The sequence below is a fragment of the Archocentrus centrarchus genome, chromosome 1, assembly GCF_007364275.1.
Source record: "Archocentrus centrarchus isolate MPI-CPG fArcCen1 chromosome 1, fArcCen1, whole genome shotgun sequence".
NCBI lineage: Eukaryota > Metazoa > Chordata > Actinopteri > Cichliformes > Cichlidae > Archocentrus > Archocentrus centrarchus.
Genome location: NC_044346.1, coordinates 27,425,513 through 27,445,479, shown reverse-complemented (window position 1 = coordinate 27,445,479; position 19,967 = coordinate 27,425,513). Strand labels below are relative to the sequence as shown.

Genomic DNA, 19,967 nt, shown 5'->3' with positions numbered 1-19,967 from the left:
TCTAGCGCTTTGTTTCCCCGTGCTGTGTGCCTCTGTCAGTTTTCCCTGTTTTCTGGAGTTTGATTTTGTTCGTGCCTTTTGTTAGCTCTGACTAATAAAGCCAAGTTATATCCTACCTGTCTGGCGTATCCTGCGTTGGGGTCCTCCTTCCTGCCTGCCACACAGCTGATCCATGACAGCTTCATAAATTCAAGGCCTTGTGGCCATTGTTTCAACTTTTGAGTGACCACAGACCAATAACCACAAGCCACCTGTAAACAAGTATGCATGTACAGTACCAGTCAAACGTTCTGACAATGGGTGAGTGCGTCCAAACTTTTGACTGGTACTGTAACTCATCTCTCCAATTAATTTTTGTGTCCTGGACAGGAGTGCCCCATGGTGAATATGATCTTTTGGCAGACACACCTTATAGTTATTGTTCTGAACTTTGCAGCATCACTTCCCTTTTCTCAAAACCCACAGCCCACAAACTTAATCCAATCCCAATCATGAGGCGAGCATGTTGTGCAAATGCAAAAACCAAGTCATTTCACAAGAAGAGCTGCCAGTACACACACACACACACACACACACACACACACACACACACACACACACACACACACCAGGCTGAGTTTAGGCATCTGAAAGCACGTTTAAGATTTTAAAGAGGGGTTGATCACTTTCCAAGTAATCAAGCCCATGGTAGAAACCTACACTTAGTGAAGCACTAACAGCTTCCTACAAAAAAAAGAAACTGACTCCAAACATTCTTTTCCAATTTTAAACTTAGAACCACTGTGAGTTTTATCGTTCCATTTTTGCCTTGTTTCTTCCTCCTCATGAATTCCTCTTTTTTTTTTTTTGGCTGTGCTCTCTTTTTTCCCCCTTCTCCACGTCGTCACACTGAGCAGAGAAACCGCCCAGTAAAAACAAAGACAGAAGGAAGCTTGACGTTTAGCCTCAGCATACGGTTCAGCCCTCTGGAACAGTTCCAACTACCATAACCAACTGGTTGCGTCATCCTCTGCAGATACACTGCAAATTTGCTTCTTTTTTTTCCTTTTTTTTTTTACACACATTCATGACACAGTCTGTGAAAAGAAACTTATTATTTAGGTAGACAAGATAGCTCATATCAGTGTAAGGTTACCAAATGACTAAACTAAACTTCTCAATGTGTTCAACAGACAAAAAAAATGTGACTGCTACATGAGTTTTATTACATTATAATGAAACTCTACTACATACTAGCAAAATACTTCACATCATTAACTTTACATTTGCAGTTCCAAGTGCTTAATTCGTAATTTTTTTTAACACTTTTGGAATGCTGCACAATACACTCACAACAATGCTTGTCAAGTGCTTGTCAAGCATACTGGCAACAGTAACAAAAGAATAAGTAGTCATCTACTAAGGCCTTTTGGGTCTAGTTTTCAGAAATACACACATACACAGTTTCCCCTCCCACTGACGTCAAAGCCCTATTAAGGCCAAAACAGTCCAGCAGCAATGCTTCTCTTCCCCCTGTATTTCAAGGAAATTACTCAGCTTTTTCCAAAGTATCTGCACTGTTGATTCCCAGCCAGCATGTGTGAGCATGTGGGTTTGGCATGTTTGGCTGTGTGTAGCTGTTTGCATTAACATCAATGGGGGTGCAAAGGGGAAGGAAGTTGGAAAATGTTTGGAGTTAGAGAAAAGACAGACCCGTATCTTTATAATCACAGTGCAAGGCATTTGTGCCTCAGAGTGAGGTTAAATTCACTCAATTTTATTGCCTTTGCACATCTCAAAATGGTGTTAGAACCAGTATCCTCAACATAGACAAAACAGCTTTTGGCAGAAATTACTGTGTTATACAATACCTCACATTATACTTTGTGATTAAGAAGATCAGATTCAGGAGGAACTTGACGATGCTACCACACCACAAGGTAAATTGCTAAAATAAATAAATAAAAATGTTATTAATTGTTTCTTCCAACTGGAGATAAAAGAGCAAAGCCAAATCCTCATCACTTAGTCCCAGCCCTTACCCTCTTGTGTTTCCCTACTGGCAGGCTGATCAGTCACTGTTGTGGCTCTTCTCCCAAAATGGGAGTTAATCATCTGGGACTGCAGCAAGCAAACAATAGTATTTGTTCTGCAAGTTGGAGGGTCATTTTAACCAGAATCTGCGGCAAGCAAAGAACTGGCTCATGTGCCGCTACGCTGAGCTCACAAAGACTGCAGGGCAGAACAAAGACTACTGCCGTTAACTGCTCCCCAACACAGTTCAGTTGCCATCCTCACAGAGAGGCAGCTCATTATTTCTCTGTTGTTTAGTTATAACAACGTGGACCTGCCTGTATTATTTATACATTCTTTTAAGAAAGCACCACAAATAGAATCCAGCTCTGCAGGAATAATGCATGTAGAACACTCAGTAATATGCTACTGTTGTTTTGTCATTGCTGGTGTTATTTCTTCTTTTCTTGTCACTGTGATACAAGTTTAAGAAACAGGTTGATGTGAAAGATATTTAAAAGATAGTATTTTAAAATTCCTTTTCTTTCCTCTCTGTTGAATTCCGGGATTGTGATGCTGGACTTTGAAAAGGGGTTGTCCTTTGGAGAGAAAGATGTGGGATGAGAGTGAGTCATACACATACAAACACATACGAGCGTGCACACCGAGAAAAGAAATGTGTGGGAAGTGATCAGCAGATGTGTTAGCACTAAACAAACACTACTCTTCGGGGCCAGAAAGCAACGAGCGAGAGTAAAAAATTAGCACAGGCTGATCAATATGAGATGAATCATCCCAGGAGTCGGCGAGTCCACATAACCTCTATAAGTTCTGGAAAAAGGCTCAGAACTGAAATCACAGAGACTTCAAGCGCCAAGAACTGGAAACGGCTGTGCAAAAATAGATGAATGATGTGACACATACCATATAAACCTTTACCTAGCAGCCTTACTCTGTGTAGTAGAAGTCTACACTTCCCACACTGCTGGCTTGATGTTCAATCAGTATTAGAAGTTCACACTTGCATTTGTGTTTGGACTGCGTGGGTATTACGTATATGTTGGTTTGTGTATTCTAAGTTTGTCTCAGATCAATTGCTTCTCTGCTTCTAACAATGTTTCCTCAATTATATTTCCTTAGTAATGGCGGCAGACAGATGACTGGTGTACTAGAAGTGACGTTATGAAAAGAGAAAATAAGCCAAACTGAGAACAAATGACAGTGACAGAGGAGTTTCTGGAATTTCTAAGGGGCCATAAGGGGCAACCCTACTTTAACAAGAGCCACAGTTAAGTAACCTGCTTTTTAAGGCCTCTTTAGGTCTATTTAAACAGCCTGCACATCTGCCCCCTGTTTGTCTTTCTGGGGCTGTAAAACCTGGAAAGTGAAAGCAGGGTGAACGGTGATGGAGGGAAGGTAGTCTTTATGAGATGCACACTTGGATTGCTTGCACCAATTACATCAAATGAACAGAGAGGGACTTGGGCATACAAATCACACTTCCCCACTACCCCCCCAATTTCCACCACTACACCGAGGATGGCTGTATAGGAAAGTATGAAAATGAAGCGCACACAGGAGACAACTTAAAACAGCATTATGTCATTTTTATACACCAGCAATTACAAATAGCAGCTGTCTGAAACACAGACAACTTTGCAAACAAAGCAAACAAACAAAGCAAACATGGAAGATACTTAATGTTGAATTTTTTTTTTTTTCCCTCCTTTTTTAACTGACTGGCTTTCCCACCTTCGGATGTTCATAGTGACATATATTCCGATTTGAACTGAAACCACCAACATGTGCACTATACAGTGGTGTGTACTGTATCACTTCTGGTTTTCATAAAATATTACTTTTGATTCTTTATAAGAGTGTATGGTATTCCTGCTGGAAGTGAGTCGCTTGTTGCACTTCACTTTCAAGCTGACGCCTGGTCACTTGTGGACATTCAAGGCTCCAGGTAATGCCGTTTTGTATATACTACGAGGCCACATGTCAATCAGCGGCATCATGTGCTCTCACTAATAGTTGCTTCCGTTGTTCACCTGGAATGTGAGCAAAGTTCATCTCGAGTCCCGCCCACTTGGCCTTGCCAGCAATTATTTTAGTCACCATGCGTCTTTCATTTTCTATAGTCTGATCACCACGATGCCTTAAATCACTTCCAGTGTGGATGCAACTTTAGTTTAGGAAAGTTTATCTAAAGTTTCGCTCACTTTGAGTGGTTATTTCGCCCATATTCATCTGAAGTTGCCAAATATCATTCACTTTCTCTGGTCATCAAATTGGTGTGATTCGCTTCAAGAGTGGATGCAACTATAATGACGGACAGGTAGGAACTTCAGCTTTTTCCACACTGAAAGCAATTCATTCATTGTGCATCACTTTGAAGCTGACAGGTGGTCACTGCTAATGTATTTGCTACCAGCTCATATGTCAAACAGTATCCTGCACTCTCATTGGTAAGTGTTTCAAAAAGTGCAAAAGAAACAAACTGTTTAAAACACAATCAGGATGACAAAAATTTATATATATATATATATATATATATATATATATATATATATATATATATACATACACACACACACACAAACATTTATCTGTTTTTTTATATAAAACTTCACAGAGAAGCAATGTGCTCACTGTCTAATTAAAAACATCGATTTCCTTTTGTACTTTCCTACAAGCTGACTGCCAACTATCAATGTGATCAACCCTTCTGTTATCTAAATGATTAGATAAGCACATCTCTCTTCTTGCTCCTCCAAACATTATTCCTCTTGTCCTCTCCTCTGCAGTATGTAGCTTCCATGTATGTGCACACGCACACACACACACACACACACACACACACACACACACACATACACACACACTCCAGTCAATACATCTTAGCTGGCATTTTCGCTCCCTAATCCTCTAAATCACACAGCAAATCAGCCATGGTCACGGCTGACTCAGTTGAAGAGGACACTAAAATAAGGGAAAATACACACACAGATGCCACACACACACACGCTCCAGTGAGGGAAGAAATCAATACTAACTCTTCTTTTTCAAAGGAGTTCAAAACATGACCTACCTTTACAATCATGTGGGGAACTGTACCTTGGTGTGGAAAATAATTTAGCCCCCTCTCACCTTCACTCACACAGTCTCTCACAGAGAATGACTGAGCGTCATTGTGAACCCATTAAGATAAGACATGAAGTTTATTGGCTTCATTCAGTGAGTGATCTTGGTGTTCCTTCATCAGAATTCCTTCATGTGGAGGTGCCAGGGGAAATACTGGCCTTACATCTAACCCAGGTTAGTAGAACACAGCACTCCCTTAAAAATCTTGTACTCAGCCTACTAGGACCTGGCTCATTTTCAAGTTGACAAGATCTAAGTGTGCACCTGAACGGTGGCAGAAAAAGATCATTTTAGTCCTGTGGCATTTCAAGTTTTAATGAAGCAACATCTTTTGCAAGTAAAAAAATGTCTGTGTATGGCAGTGTCAATCAGTCAGTATAACACTTTGGATGCTTATAGTGTTTCTGCCAGTTTATCACAAGCAAGATGACTCCCACCAAGCACAAAAGCATTTTAGCACAAAAATTAGATTGCTTAATGTATCTTATTAGCCCAATGTTCCTATTAACAGTTTTCACACATATTTAAAACCACTTGGAAGCCTCATTTCCTTTCCCCACTGGGGCTCCGTCATCATGCATTGTCTGTTTGTTGCCAGAAAAGCAAAAGAAGCTCATGACATTTCATGGTACATTTAAATTTGCTCAATTTGTTTGCATGTGCTGGATTTATCGAATATGAAAATACACCCTGCCAAAACATAACTTAAATGCTTTTAAAAAAAAAAAAAAAGCAGAGCCAATTAACCCTGGCATTAAGGTATCTAAGCTGAAACACAGAAAATACACTGCAAGCAAGTGATTGGTGCTAAATCCCAAATTTGAGGTAAAGTAAGACTTATTCAACTGCCTCATTATTTGGCAGTTATCCTAGGGATAGCCTTACACCATAATCACTATAATCCAGCCCGCTATCAGGGTAATGGTAGGGATGGATGGTGCTGGTTACCATAGAAACGAGAGATGATAATGAAGCGTGTCAGCATATAGCTATCTATAGCCTGTCTCATTTGCGTGTGTGTATGTATGTGCGTGTGTAGGCTGAGACGATAGTTCTTCCAAAGATGCATTGCACCTGTGTGTGGGCTGCAGGCTTAGAACAGCATGATGACCAGTGTGCGCAAGTGTATTCTTATCCTGAGTATAAAACCAGCTCAGTTACACATGGCGGGACCAAACTGAAACTTTCTGAAAGCGAGTACAAAATAGATTCTCATATGAATCATAACTATATTAATGCCAAATGCATTTTGCATTGACGCACCTGAGGACCTGACCTGTTTCAGTAGATAGCAAAGCAACTGAAGTAAGTTTACCTGGACAAAAGCAAAAAAAAAAAAAAAAGCACAAAACACACATTATACTCTTAAAACACTCTTAAATCTGTTACGATTTCAGTGGCATCGTGTAGTAGCAAGCAGCACTAAACCAAAGATGACTCTTTTTAAACCCATCCTTCCTTCTCTATATTTCATGGGAATACTCAGCCTTCACATCCTCTTAGTCTACCTTTTTTTCCTTCCCCTCCTTCTTCTTATTTGCATGCATTTTACCAAATGAAAGCCTCTACTGAACCTCCATCTCCATCTTAATACCCTAACCCCATCTTGGTAAGTCTTTCCTTCTCGCCTCTTCACACACTAATGGGAAAAAAAAGGCAGGAAAAGAGGGGGAAGGAAAAAAAAAAAAAAAGAGTTCCAGATTTAAATTTTCTATTTCTCTGCAATGCCTCCTCCTCTTCTGCTGCTCAAAGTCTCTCTGTGGAGAGACAGCAGGGACCAGCAGCTACTGTACAAGTACAGGTTGTGAACAGGACATCAGCTCTGTGCATGTATACACGTACACAAATACAAAATACACACACACACACACACACACACACACACACACACACACACACACACACACACACACACACAATGTGAAACTACAGACGGTGAAAAAGGACCACCAGCACATTAAATTAAATCAGATGGCAACTCACTCTTCATAGACTCTAGAGCTAAAGGCTAGTCAGAGAGAAAGGCCAAAGACCTAATCAGGACAGAGCACACACAGAACACAGTAGATAGCCAGTCACACTCAGTGTATCCAAATAAACACAAGGCCACTTTAAAACCATTTTCATACTGAAGTACTAGCATTATCAACGTGGCATTTGCTTGAGTAATGAAGATATAAGCCTAAATCAAGATTGGAGAACCTCATCGTATTTATGTGGAACCTGTGATAATACTGATAGCATCTCAAAAGAAGCCCACACTGTAGGCTGACCAGAGGGATCAAAAGGGAAGTGATTAAAAACACGAGTTAACATGTTGTACAATGCATCATTTTTATTTTGTGCTCTCTTGCAGCCGAATGCCAGTCTATGCTGTAATAGGTCATAACAAAAACAACCGACTCCAGTTTACGGTTTTGTGTAAATGTAGGCTCAATAATCACAATATCACAACACAAGTGCAAAGTCTATATTTGAGTTGTTAAAGTGTGTTTGTACATATTCAGAGGACCGTGAGCAGATTCAAATCCAAAAGCAAAAGCCAAAAATCAATAGAAGTAACCTTCCCAGATAGTATATTACTTTATACAAACAGACAAATTACATATGTAACAGCAACTTGATGTTGGCATGTTATAAACAACCAAAATCAGCCATTTCAAAAACTTAACTGTTGCATAAGTAAACGCTTGTTCCATAGTACACTGAGATAATATTCTGTTAATAGCATATTGTTAGATCAGCATCACATAACTGGGTTTAGTACCACGCAGCACTACAAAATACACAGAGAAACTACCTAAAAGGGAAAGCAAATCACCTTTGAAATCTTAACAGTGCCAGTAATTAGAAAGCACCTATTTTCTCATGCTGTATACATTTCAAGTGTTGTAATTTCCAACACTTTACTCAGACAGAAGTGATGTGTTTACTGTGTTTATCGTGTTAGCACCCCCCCCCACCCCCCACCCCCTTCCACCCACCCAACCACACCTACCCCTCTGCTTTTGGCAGAAATCTACTTAATAATTCATAAAATTCATAAAACACAAAAGGCGATGTGGAAATTCGGTTGTGGCAAGATAAATAATAGAGTGTGCACGAGCTTGGTTAAAGCCATCACTGGGAAATGCAGGGGTTGCTGTGGAGAGCAGAACCCCACTGACAGCTGCAGACATAAGTGAGTTGTGGGCGATATGACTAACAGTGCTAGTTCAGTGAATCAATTTTAATCACCCATTCACTCATATCGCCTTAACATAACAGTGTGAGATACAAAGTCGATAGCTTGCTTTTGAATGACAGGGGACATTTTGGCACTGATGTAAGAAAAAAAAAAACAGGACATTAAATGGCATAATATTGAGGGTAGAAAAAACAATTAATGGGAATTTTCCACAGCTTTCAGAACTTAATTGAGAAAACGAACAGATTATTTGCTAATGAAATAAACTGTTTGACTTAATATGTATTAATAATCTATACAAAAACCAGGACACCACATATTGTAAAAAAGCCTTTTGAGTCGTCTTTCAGAGAAGCTCTTGAAGCTTGACAGACTTCTCTGCTGCGCCCAAAGTATAAAAAGCAGAGCTGTGCAATATCATATTTTCTGTGATAATACCAGGATAAATTTTTATTTGATATAAAAATGTTATATTGCAACATCATTGCAACACAGATGTCATGCATTTACATTTCCTACTGTGCACAATAACGGCATAAGCCCAGGCATGTCTGGGAGCAAGAGCTGTCTCAGCCTCCGACAATGCTTTACTACCTAAAACGCGAGCTACAGCCTCCAACAAAGCACAATACTCTGCAAAATTTGCAAGAAATCTGTTCGCGCTAAAAGTGGAAAGAAACTTGGGCAAAAACGCAGCGTAGATTACAATCAAGCTACAAAGGAGGAGATACTAGGAGCTTGTGATGTGTAACCCAAATGCAAACAAATGACTCAACCAATCGTCAATGGCTGTACCCCATCTGACAGGAAGAGGAAACGGTGGATGGAAATTACTGATGTGGTTACATGGTGAAAAGCAGGGCTCTGAGCAGCTGCTTAAAAACTCGACCCAAGATAGGACATCCCAGGTAGAATATAGTTTTCAGGTTTAATATGTGATGTGCAAGCTCCTTTAGAGTTACCAGGTTAAGTTACTTCAGTTATTGTTAAACTAAAGTGTTAAGCAATGTTTTAGTTAAGATTTTCAGGCAAAACACTGCCTAGGCTACTTTTGTGCTTACATTTGACTTATGCTGAGTCACTGGATATAATGCTGTGTCACTACTATTGCAGTATCCACTGGTATCTTGTTCCAGTGGATTCACACTGACAGTATCAATGACAGCAGTTCACTTGAAGTTTACTTACTACTCAATGCTGCGACCAGCAAGCATCAACAAAATGCTGTTCAATAATTGTTTGGTCTAAATATCATTATGACAATTTTTTTCTGAAACATTGGGATGTAATTTTGAGGCTATATTGCCCACCCCTAATAAAAAGAGACAAAAAAATAAAAAAATCTTTACATGGGTCAGCTGCTACATGTGATTCTTTACTGTCACTATATGTATGCACATCTATGCCCTGGGAGAAAACCTCACAGTGATCAATTTACACACTCCATGTGACTAGATTTGCTTTTGCAATGCCTCCGCACTTTATTAGTAGTACACATCATGCATATTATAACACTACATCATCATCATCAACTCGCCTATCATCCTTAATTTGTGAAGCATTACTTCTCTGATGCCCTTGCTGTCTGCCACTGGCACTGACTAATCACTCCACATGTCACTGCGTAATGGAAGAAAACCCATGCAGGCAGACCATTCCATGTAATTCCTGTCATCCTTCCTGCAAACTCTCTTCAACCACACCCCTGTGAAATCTCTCTCAATAAACAAAGAAATGTGCGCAAATCCACTTGTAGGTGTTAAACTGAGTACAGCAAATGAATGTCTATAATGTCAAGTGCTATAAAGAGGCTGTGAAGCTTTATCTCGCACATAATTGTATTAACTTACACTCATCTTCTATCTAGCCTCTCAGCCTTGTATCATATTTGTACATATTTTGGTGATTTTATACAAGGGAGTATTCACAATTACACTAAGGGCCAAATAGAAAAGCAATCCTTTAAACTCTTATGGCAGAGTGGAGAGCAGTGACAGTAAATAGGACGTTTACATTTTACTCTAATCTCAGCATGCTTTTTTTTTCTTTTTTTTTTTTTTTAAAGCATCTCCAAGACACGGCATTAGCATATGCACTCAAAGCAGCAAACAGTAAGCATTTTCAGTGACATTTCCCAAATTGAACACAGCAAGAAAAGTTGCTTTGGTGTAAAGAATCAGCTGCTTTGTCTCTATTTATAGCCACACTTTACAGATTTAGCAGCCGCCTTCAAACTGTGGCTGCCAGTAGAAAATGTCTCTTATCCCTCCTGTGATTTGTTAATGCAGTGGAAGAACTCTTTTCTCCTCATAGTGACACAAGGCTGCTTTATGCCAAAGCTTGATCAAAAAGACCATGCGCTGCACTCATTTAACTCTATTACTTATTTTTATTTGACTTTATGGGAACAACAACAAAAAATGATTAAGTGATATTCCTAATGGAATCTGAATGTTTTTCATTTTATTTAAGCTTCAAATAAGCTTAGAATTGGGTTTTCACTCTTATTCAAAATGCTGGGAACTACTGTCCCTCTTTTTGAGCTCATCATCAGTCTTGTATGAGGATCTCAGGGCTGGAGTGCTTGATGCTGCTATAAAGCACAGGTCACTGAAGAGCACATGAAGAGATTGCAATGATTATGTGTGTACTGTTAAAAACAAAACAAAAACAGAAACACAGATACACTCATTTCATCCTAAAGTATGCCAGTGTTGCATGATGATATCATGCAGCTCTTATATTATGAAACAGCCTTTGTGCCAATACAATCCAGATACACTAGCACACTGGCACACGAACACACACACACACACAACCATTTAGGAAATGAGAATAGTCTTCATCCGAGGATAATGGTCCATCACAACCCATGATGGTTTCCTCTAGAAGAGTAAATGGCAGTAAATGAGATGCTGATTGAATCATAGCATTGTCATGTATACCAGATGGCAAAAAGGTCTTGCACCTTACCGTGAAACCAACAAAATAAAGAGCATCCAACAGGCCCCGTTTCCCAAACAAACTCTGGAGTGGGTAGGATGGATCTAACAGTGAATTGAGAAAAATAATATTCTGAATGAATGAGCTCTGCTTTTGAATCAAATATATTCAAAAGATATCCCATTTTGATACTAGGATATCTCGGAGCTTTCGGGTCATCTTTAGGTCATATTAATATACTACGGATGACAGCCAAATGGAAGCAGGTAATGAAGCAAGAACTCAAACTTCCACCTTACTGATCTCAGAACAGAGATAAAAGAGAAGTTCCCTACAGGTATCACTCACTTTACACAACTTTATATTATACTTTATTACATCATCCATTCTAAGCACAGGAACACACAGTCCTCCAAGGAGACTGTCTGCTTGAATTACCTTGCCTAAAAAAAACAAATTGATTCATGTGCAAAGAAGCCTTGCTGTCTTCACTGACCTACAGCACATTTGTTCTTATAGATTTTCTACTTTTCATCCTGTGGACACAAGGAAGTTAACTGCTAGTGTCATAAACGTTTGCTCTGGGACAAAGTACCACTTGACAATAGCAGCCAATCAAGTTAAAGAGGCACATCCTTTTTTTTTTTTTTTTTAAATCCAACATAAATTTGATATCCAGGGGAAAGCGACAATATTGCCAACACGTGTAACGTTTTACTAGCCTTGTGAAAATATTACTGAGATAAAATTCACTGAGTACCTCAAGCGATGGAAGCTCATGTTACGTGAAATGGTTCAAATTGCCAAGCATGAGGACTGCTACAATGTCTGTACAATATGAACACTTCTATGTGCATCTATGACAGATGCTCCCTCATGGCAAAAACCACAAAATGACTCAGCTGTTCTAATCATATTAGAGCACTTTGTAAAGCTCTGCCACAATACAGCTAACAGATGCTAACTGCACTTCTGTAACAAAGTTGCTTTTAGACAACAATATGAATATCAGCTGTGTAGAAGCAAACCAGGTGTTCAACCCTAAATGACACTACAGCAAGGTATGTGGGTTTTTGGCAAGTGTGCAGGCATGCTATATCATGATAAGCATCTTCTTTAATGAATTTAAGCAAAACTGACAGTTGCAAACATATGAATACCTTGAAAAATGTTGGGTGAGCAAGCAACCTACATGTCCTTGGAGGCATTCATCCAGACATTCATTCAAGCAGCCAACCCTAAGCCTTCCCATTTATACAGTCACCCTTTTATACATCAGTCCATCTCTAGCTCCTAAACAAGCATTTTCTGCAAAATGTGGCTTTATCACTGCCTCCAAATGATAAACATGGTGGTCAATAATGAGATATGCCTCTGGATTTCCTGTGAATATGTCAACCTTTTTCCAAAAAAGATGTTATCCCAGCTCAAGTCTTTGAGCAGATTACAGTATTTCACAATCAGATGCTGTTATAATCCTTCAGTTATTGCCAGCACTAACACCCCATCAAACAGGCATTCAGCCAAAGGGTATGACTGTCTATCAACTACACCACACAGACTAAAAACTCATGGATATTCAGTTAATTCAGTTTTGAGAGGGTGTGTTTTTCACTGTCCTCTGCTGAATGTCATTATCCTCTGAGTCACTACAGTTAATGAGGGGGGGAAAAAAAGAAGAGGCTGACCTTCTGCAGTGAGGCCCTGCTTCGGTTTTGTTTTCTCCTGAAAACATCATGTGCTCTCGTGACAACCTTATTCAAATGATACAGTCTAGGTCTACATCTGACCACAACTCTAATAGATTCTCCAGTGCTCTTTTCAAGACACAGATGAAGCTATTACAGTGTGAAATTGTACTTGTAATGAAAACTTTAGATTCACACCAAGACTACCATCTCAAGCAACTGTGCTGCTGGTGCCACACAGAAACTCAGGTTAGCCAAAGGTTGGACAAAAGTACATATCACACAAAGACAGTGAGGTGCAAGTGAGAGCTTCTGCAGAAGAAAAAGATATACAACAGTCAGAAAGAGCGGAAGGACAAGTACATCCATCTGTGTCCTTCTATCCATTCCTGGAAAGGATAGAGAGGTGGCTGATGAATGGTTGAGCACCACAGTGGCTGATGAAGTGGCTTTCAGGAGAAGAGAGCAGACTTATTTCCAAGGCACTTTAAAAAGAAAATTATTATTTCTTGACTAAGTGGGTCTGGTTAGTGTTACATGTAAATCTTCTGAGATGGAACTTTAAACCAATACTCAAACAGAGAAGCTATGCTGTGAGTGAACTGCTTCAAAGTCTTGAGTTACACCGAGTCATCCTGGCTGTTCTTATTACACTGACAAAATTAAAGTTAATATGAGCAAATCTTTTCATTCGCTAGGAGAGTGCAATCTACACTGTTTAAAAAAAATTAAAAGGAACATTTTTTTTTAAATCAGAGTGTGGCATCAAGTCAATTAAACTTCGGGACTATGGATCTGGTCAGTTAAGTACCAGAGGGGGTTGTTAATCAGTTTCAGCTGCTTTGGTGTTAATGAAATTAACACTAGAGGGGCAACAATGAGACAACCCCCAAAACAGGAACGCTTTTACAGGAGAAGGTCACTGACAGTTTTTTTCCCTTCCTCATCTTTTCTGACTGTTTTTTCACTAGTTTCGCATTTAGAGTCTCAGTCTCACTACTGGCAGCATGAGGCGATAGCTGGACCCTACAGACATTGCACAGGTAGTCCAACTCCTCCAGGATGGCACATCAATATGTGCCATTGCCAGAAGGTTTGCTCTGTCTCCCAGCACAGTCTCAAGAGCATGAAGGAGATTCCAGGAGACAGGCAGCCGAACAGGGTCGTGGAAGGTCCTTAAACCATTAGCAGGACTCCTATCTGCTTCTTTGTGTAAGAAGGAACAGGATGAGCACAATAAAATAACCTCCAGCAGCAAACAATCAATCAGAATCAGACTTCATGAGGGTGGCCTGAGGGCCTGATGTCCTCTAGAGGGCCCTGTGCTCACTGCTGGCACCGTGGAGCCTGACTGGCATTTGCCATAGAATACCAGAACTGATAGGTCCACCACTGGTGCCCTGTGATTTTTACAGATGAGAGCAGGTTTACCCTGAGCACATGTGACAGACATAAAAGGGTCTGGAGAAGCTATGTAGAATGATATGCTGCCTGTAACATCGTTCAACATGAATGGTTTGGTGGTGGGGTCAGTGATGGTCTGGTGAGGCATATCCATGCAGGAATGCACAGCACCCTGACTGCCATTAGGTATCAGGATGAAATCCTTGGACCCACTGTCAGACCCTACACTGGTGTAGTGGGTGGTCCCGGGTTCCTCCTAGTGCACAACAATGTCCAGCCTCATGAGGTGAGAGTATTCAGATAGTTCCTGGAGGATGTAGGAATTCATACCACTGACTGGCCCCCATGCTCGCCTGACCTAAATCCAATAGAAAACCTCTGGGACATTATGTTTTGGTCCCTCCGACACCTCCAGGATGCACTTCAGACTGCTCGGTAATGGCCTGGTCTTGGAAGAGATCCCCCCAGGACACCATCCACTGTCTTATTAGGAGTATGCCCCAACGACATCAGGCATGCATACGAACACATGGAGGCCATACAAATACTGAGTACCATTTTGAGTTGCTGCAATGAACTGCTGCAATATTTTTTCACCTTGATTTTCAGGGTGTTCTTTAACTCAGCTGTAGGTTGCAGACTGATAATTTTCATTTCTATCCTTTTGATGTGGCATCCGTTCCTAACACAATATACAGTCCATATCAGTATAGATATCCCGCATGATTTTTTTCCCCATTAAGTTCTGATGTCTTTTCAAAGTGTTAATTTAATTTTTTGAGCAGTGTACAATGAGTCTCGCAAGCCTTTAACATAAGTAGAAACTTTTGCAATTGCAATTCCAAAACAGATTAATACTTACTCAAAAAAAAAATCTAAATTTGAGGCTGAAATGAGTTTGAGGCTTTTCTCTGAATCTAACAATATTGCCACTTGGGATGCATATGAGTCCAAGCCTGTGATGAATACTGTTCTCTCTTTCTGCCCCACCTTGTTCAAGCTGCATGTTTCGCTTTGTTTGTTCACCGGCTATTCAGTCCACTGACTAATACACAGTGGCTGGCTTTAATCTCCTCTACTATCATGATGCTCTTGTCTTCCAAAAAGTTTATTTTTCTTTCTATGGCTATTCCTGACAAAAGCCATAGTTTGTCCTGGCATTATACAGGGGATCAGTCTGTATTACAAATCAGCATTAAAATACACACAACAATAGATGCTATTTTCCAGAGAACTAATTGGTCACTATGATGTATTTTCATGTGTCGATCCCTCATTAACCCCACATAAACCGTCCCAAAGCAGGTTAGTTCTATAGAATGAGTTACTATGGCAATGTAACCAAATAAGGTAAGTCACCTCCACAAGGCTGAAAACCCAGAGTAAAACCCTGCCACTAATCCTGCTTCACAGTACACACCTCAGGTGCTGTAAATCTGGTTTATTTTAGATTTAGAGCTCACAGGTGTGTAAATCACGAATGGAAAATTTAGAACCTGCCTAAGCAAGATTTCTTAAGCCCAGCATCATTTGAAAAACTAATCCAAGGAAGCCACTGGGAATCATTTTGAGGCTAAACTCTGGTATAAATCTGAATGAAGAGCCAGAAAGATGAAGAACACTTTCTCTGGCAATTCATTTTTGTATTTTGCTATAACATTTGAATCTCAGCTGCTTTTCAGTCACATCTGTCCCTTCTCATCTTAGCCCGGTCTGTGAAGTGACAACTCACTGAAAAGGAAGCTAGGACTATAACAGTCTGACATCTACAAGAGAATCAGCAGCTAGTTTAGCTGAGCATAAAGAGTGAAATCTCTAGTTGAGGCCCAGCTAGCACGGGGAACCAGCCGGCTGGTAATGTCTACGACTATTTCTTGGCCTAGAGTTGTGACTTTCTCTGCTGCCAGCCAGACAAGCTTGTGGTTAAAAGATTAGACCAGACCAGATGAAAATAATCTCATGCAAGACCACAATGTGTTGTGCTTATACTTTTTTTTTTTAACGCATTATTTTATATTTTACACAAACAAGAGGTAAACATTTAAATTAAGCAAAGCAAAATGTTAGTGTGGTCTTTTAAAATAATAAGCAGCCCTTCGTGTGTGTGGGTGCGTTTGTTTTTTTCTGGTCTCAACTCTAAATAGAACAGGAAGAAAATTATTTATTAGCTTTTCTTTAAAGAATAAGAAAAGCAGCATACGGATGGAAAAAGGCTACAGCAGTAAACACGTCAGGAACACACCCAGACAGGCAACAGATGATTAAGAGGACAAAGAACTGAGGTTCACAGAACAGCTCATATGCTCTGGTATTGCTAAATGATTCCTTCAGTGTGCATGGGGTTTGTTAAATTTGTATAAACACAGCACGGATAGCAAGTCCAACCTCAGTAGTAGGGCTCGAGTGACGCAACACAGCAAGCAGCAGACAGTCATCTCTTCCCAGAGACAACGCACAGAGAGAGGTGACCTTACATGTTCCCAAGGCTCAGAATCTGACTGCACGTACGTACACTTTATTGGTTTGTGACCCCAGGAAACTTATAAGAAAAAAGAAAAAAAAAAAAATCCCAGAACTTCCCGCATTACCCCCCATTCTGCTCCTCTCCTCTCTTCTCGTCCTCTCTGCCATCCTTTCCCTTCTGTTCAGCGCATCAACAGTCAACACAAAGCAGTGTATCCTTATGCATCATCTGTCCACTCTACCCTTCTTTCTTTCATTATCTTAATCCCTCCATCGTATCCCTTTGGACCAGCAGGAAACTTTGGACTTTCAGGAGTGAAGGGACGACATTCAGCTCAATGTGCGCAGACTTGATAAGAATAATAAGAACAAACAGGCCAAACTACAGCCAAATATGTTCCTCCCAGATCATTAAGGAAGGTCCTTTCTATAACAGGACTGTCAGCAAACAATGGTGCCCCGCTTCCTGTGTTTCATCCAAACGGGGCTTTATCTTCACAAAGAAAAAAAGAAACAAAGCGCACGGCCCCTGTGAGCAGTAATGAATGACCACTCTCCTTGTTTGCTGAAAAGTAAGACTAATGTCTCTATCCCCCCATTTTAAATATTACATTCTGAGTACATTATAAAAGCTTCAGTGTTGTTTTAGTGTTCTGGTCCGCACAATTCTTTCTGTATTTCTAGCTACATACACACTACACTTTAAATTTCAGCACATTTCTAAGAGCACAATTAAGTATCTTTAAACAAACCTCCATTAGGATCTTACAGCTTGACAGTAATCAGCAGGTTTTTTTGGTTTTTGTTTTTTTTTTTTTAGGGGGGGGGGGGGGGGGGGGGGGGGGGTTAAGTTAATCAAGAGTTTGCATGTGCATTTCTTAGTTGGGTCTAACCTACATTACAGAGGAAGAGAAAAAAATAGTGACAGGAAGTTAAAACAGCAGATGCCAAGCAGGCCAGGTCAAAAGTGCACACATTATTTTTAAATGTAACCATTTGAAAATGAAAATGTTATTGGCTCAGCATACACATAACAACTTAGGTTACGTTGTTGTCAGGTGTTACCATGTATCAACAAACTTGTCAATTCTGGAAAAAAACAGCAGCATCCAGTGTTGTGCTTTGAATTTTTCGAGGCAGGGTAACCCCCGTGTTCGATGTGATCACAGATTGAGCCTTTAATTACACTCTTCTTGATTCTCATAACTACCATCTGTTCACAAGATGAACGGACGTGACAAGAAAGCGCTCGCTGCTCCTCTCACTTTAAAACATGTGCACAGGAAAGGCTGCTTTACTGAAGGGAGGGGAAAAAATGCATGTGTGAATGCAAAATGCCTACAGGATGCTAACACACACACACCACAAAGGTATTCAAGAACACAGGCATGAGCACCCTGCCCCTGTAACACCCTCGTGTAAAAAAAATGAGTTCTCCCTTTTAACCGCAGGTCTCTACATGAATCGGTGGTGTGAAGCCTCATTCGTGGCTTGTGCTGAGAAAAGTGCTACCAGCAGACTTACTGGTGACCATGAGAGGAAAAATGAACTTATTCCATGTCGCAAGACTTTCCCGGTAAATGTAAAATCTTGTCAGCCTGTACTGCAAATGGGGAATGCGTATAATTCCACTTCAGTGAGAAATCCTCTTTCCCCACCACTCTAGTCAGCGATTTCCTTATAACCTCTGAAATTTCCAGTGAAAGCTTTTGGAAAACAGGTATAAACTTGATGCAGTCATTTAGAGTTACACAAGAGGGGTTACACAAGTTTGCGGTAGTGGAAATCAAGCACCACATCAATGTATGAATCTGAGAGTGAAATAAGGAAAATATGAATTAATAAGTTCCCCCAGAAGAAATCTGAAAATATATTTTTCCACCTTCATTTTTCCTTTTTTCCTATTATAATAAGTTTGATGCGGTCTGATTATCTGCTTCAAGTTTTACCCCCTCACCAAGAGATGACCAAGTCTCCTGTGAATTTTACTCTTAAAGTCCGGAATGACAAGAGTCAGTGGAGGGCATTGTTCCACGTGACTATACCAGCCCTCAGCCATAAGACAAGCAACAACTACACCCGCACATCACAACAGCAAGAGGGATGGGAATGGATAAGAAAACAAAGGCCTGGGTGACAATTGAAAAAGGTGCTGCTGTGCTGTACAACAAGCATGCCAGGACAAGAGAGTGATCGTCTTCACCTTCTAATTTTAGACTATGTCATGAGACCAAATAGACAAATAGGTTGAATGCAAGACAATGGACCATTCTTTCTGGTATCAATGTGTGCGGCATGTGCGAGCAGTTATTAGTGTGTCGACCCCTGCTCTGCATTGTGTTACTCTCATCGTGTGCACCGCTACATTAATGCAATGCAATATGCATGTAATTGCCTGCATGTGAGCAAGTGAGAGTGTGTGTCCGTAAGAGGTATAGTATGTCATCCAGAGCGCTGATCAGCTCATACCGGTCCCACTGGATACAATTCTACACCAGCTGATCAAACAATCAGGTCTATAATTGTTTTGTTTTATGTTTTTTGTTTTATTTGACGGAAGCAGTTCGTGATGTAAAGCCTCCTGTTTGTTCTCTAAGACAGGATTATTGGAGTTCTTTGTGCTGCTACGCGTTATTGGGCAAAAAAAAGTGGTGATAGAGGCAGAGAAGTAGACATAAAGAGAGATAACGGACTCGTCCTCAGTGAAGTGCTGCAAGTTAATCTGAATGCATTTCTCAATTCACATGACCTCCTGCCACATGTCTGGGACAACAAACCCACATCGTTAGCCGCTAAGGTCGTTTGAAAAGAACTGAAGCCCACTCGTGATTTTAAAAAATAGTAATAAAATCAAGTCGCAGAAAACTTACCTCCTCTACTGTGAGGGGCATGCATATCCTGTACTCCTTCATCAGCATCTTCCCCCCTCTACGCGTCTTTTCTGTTTATTCACAATGTGTCAAACCAGCCGAGTAAACGTTCCCTCCGCCGCCCGACGGGATGTGTGTACAATCTGGAGACGTGTGTGATGGTTAGCCCGACTTATAAAACGCTCCCCGAGTTACGGCTGAGTTCTTTCATCTGAACCGGCGGACACCGAACACAGAACGTGAGAGGAGACGTGAACTCGGTTCTGGGTTGTTCCC

At 40.5% G+C, this 19,967-nt stretch overlaps 1 protein-coding gene across 3 annotated transcripts in view; it reads right to left on the bottom strand.

Annotated features, from left to right (window-relative positions):
- LOC115787502 (cytoplasmic phosphatidylinositol transfer protein 1) overlaps window positions 1–19,967 on the bottom strand; it is a 71,222-nt gene extending 51,255 nt beyond the window's left edge. For 2 of the 3 annotated variants that reach the window (XM_030740263.1, XM_030740254.1), the window contains exon 1: window positions 19,692–19,967. In XM_030740263.1, the coding sequence (XP_030596123.1) occupies window positions 19,692–19,739 (48 nt within the window). In that variant the 5' untranslated portion in view covers window positions 19,740–19,967. The remainder of the gene's footprint in view (window positions 1–19,691) is intronic. The other variant, XM_030740248.1, reaches the window with a different exon arrangement.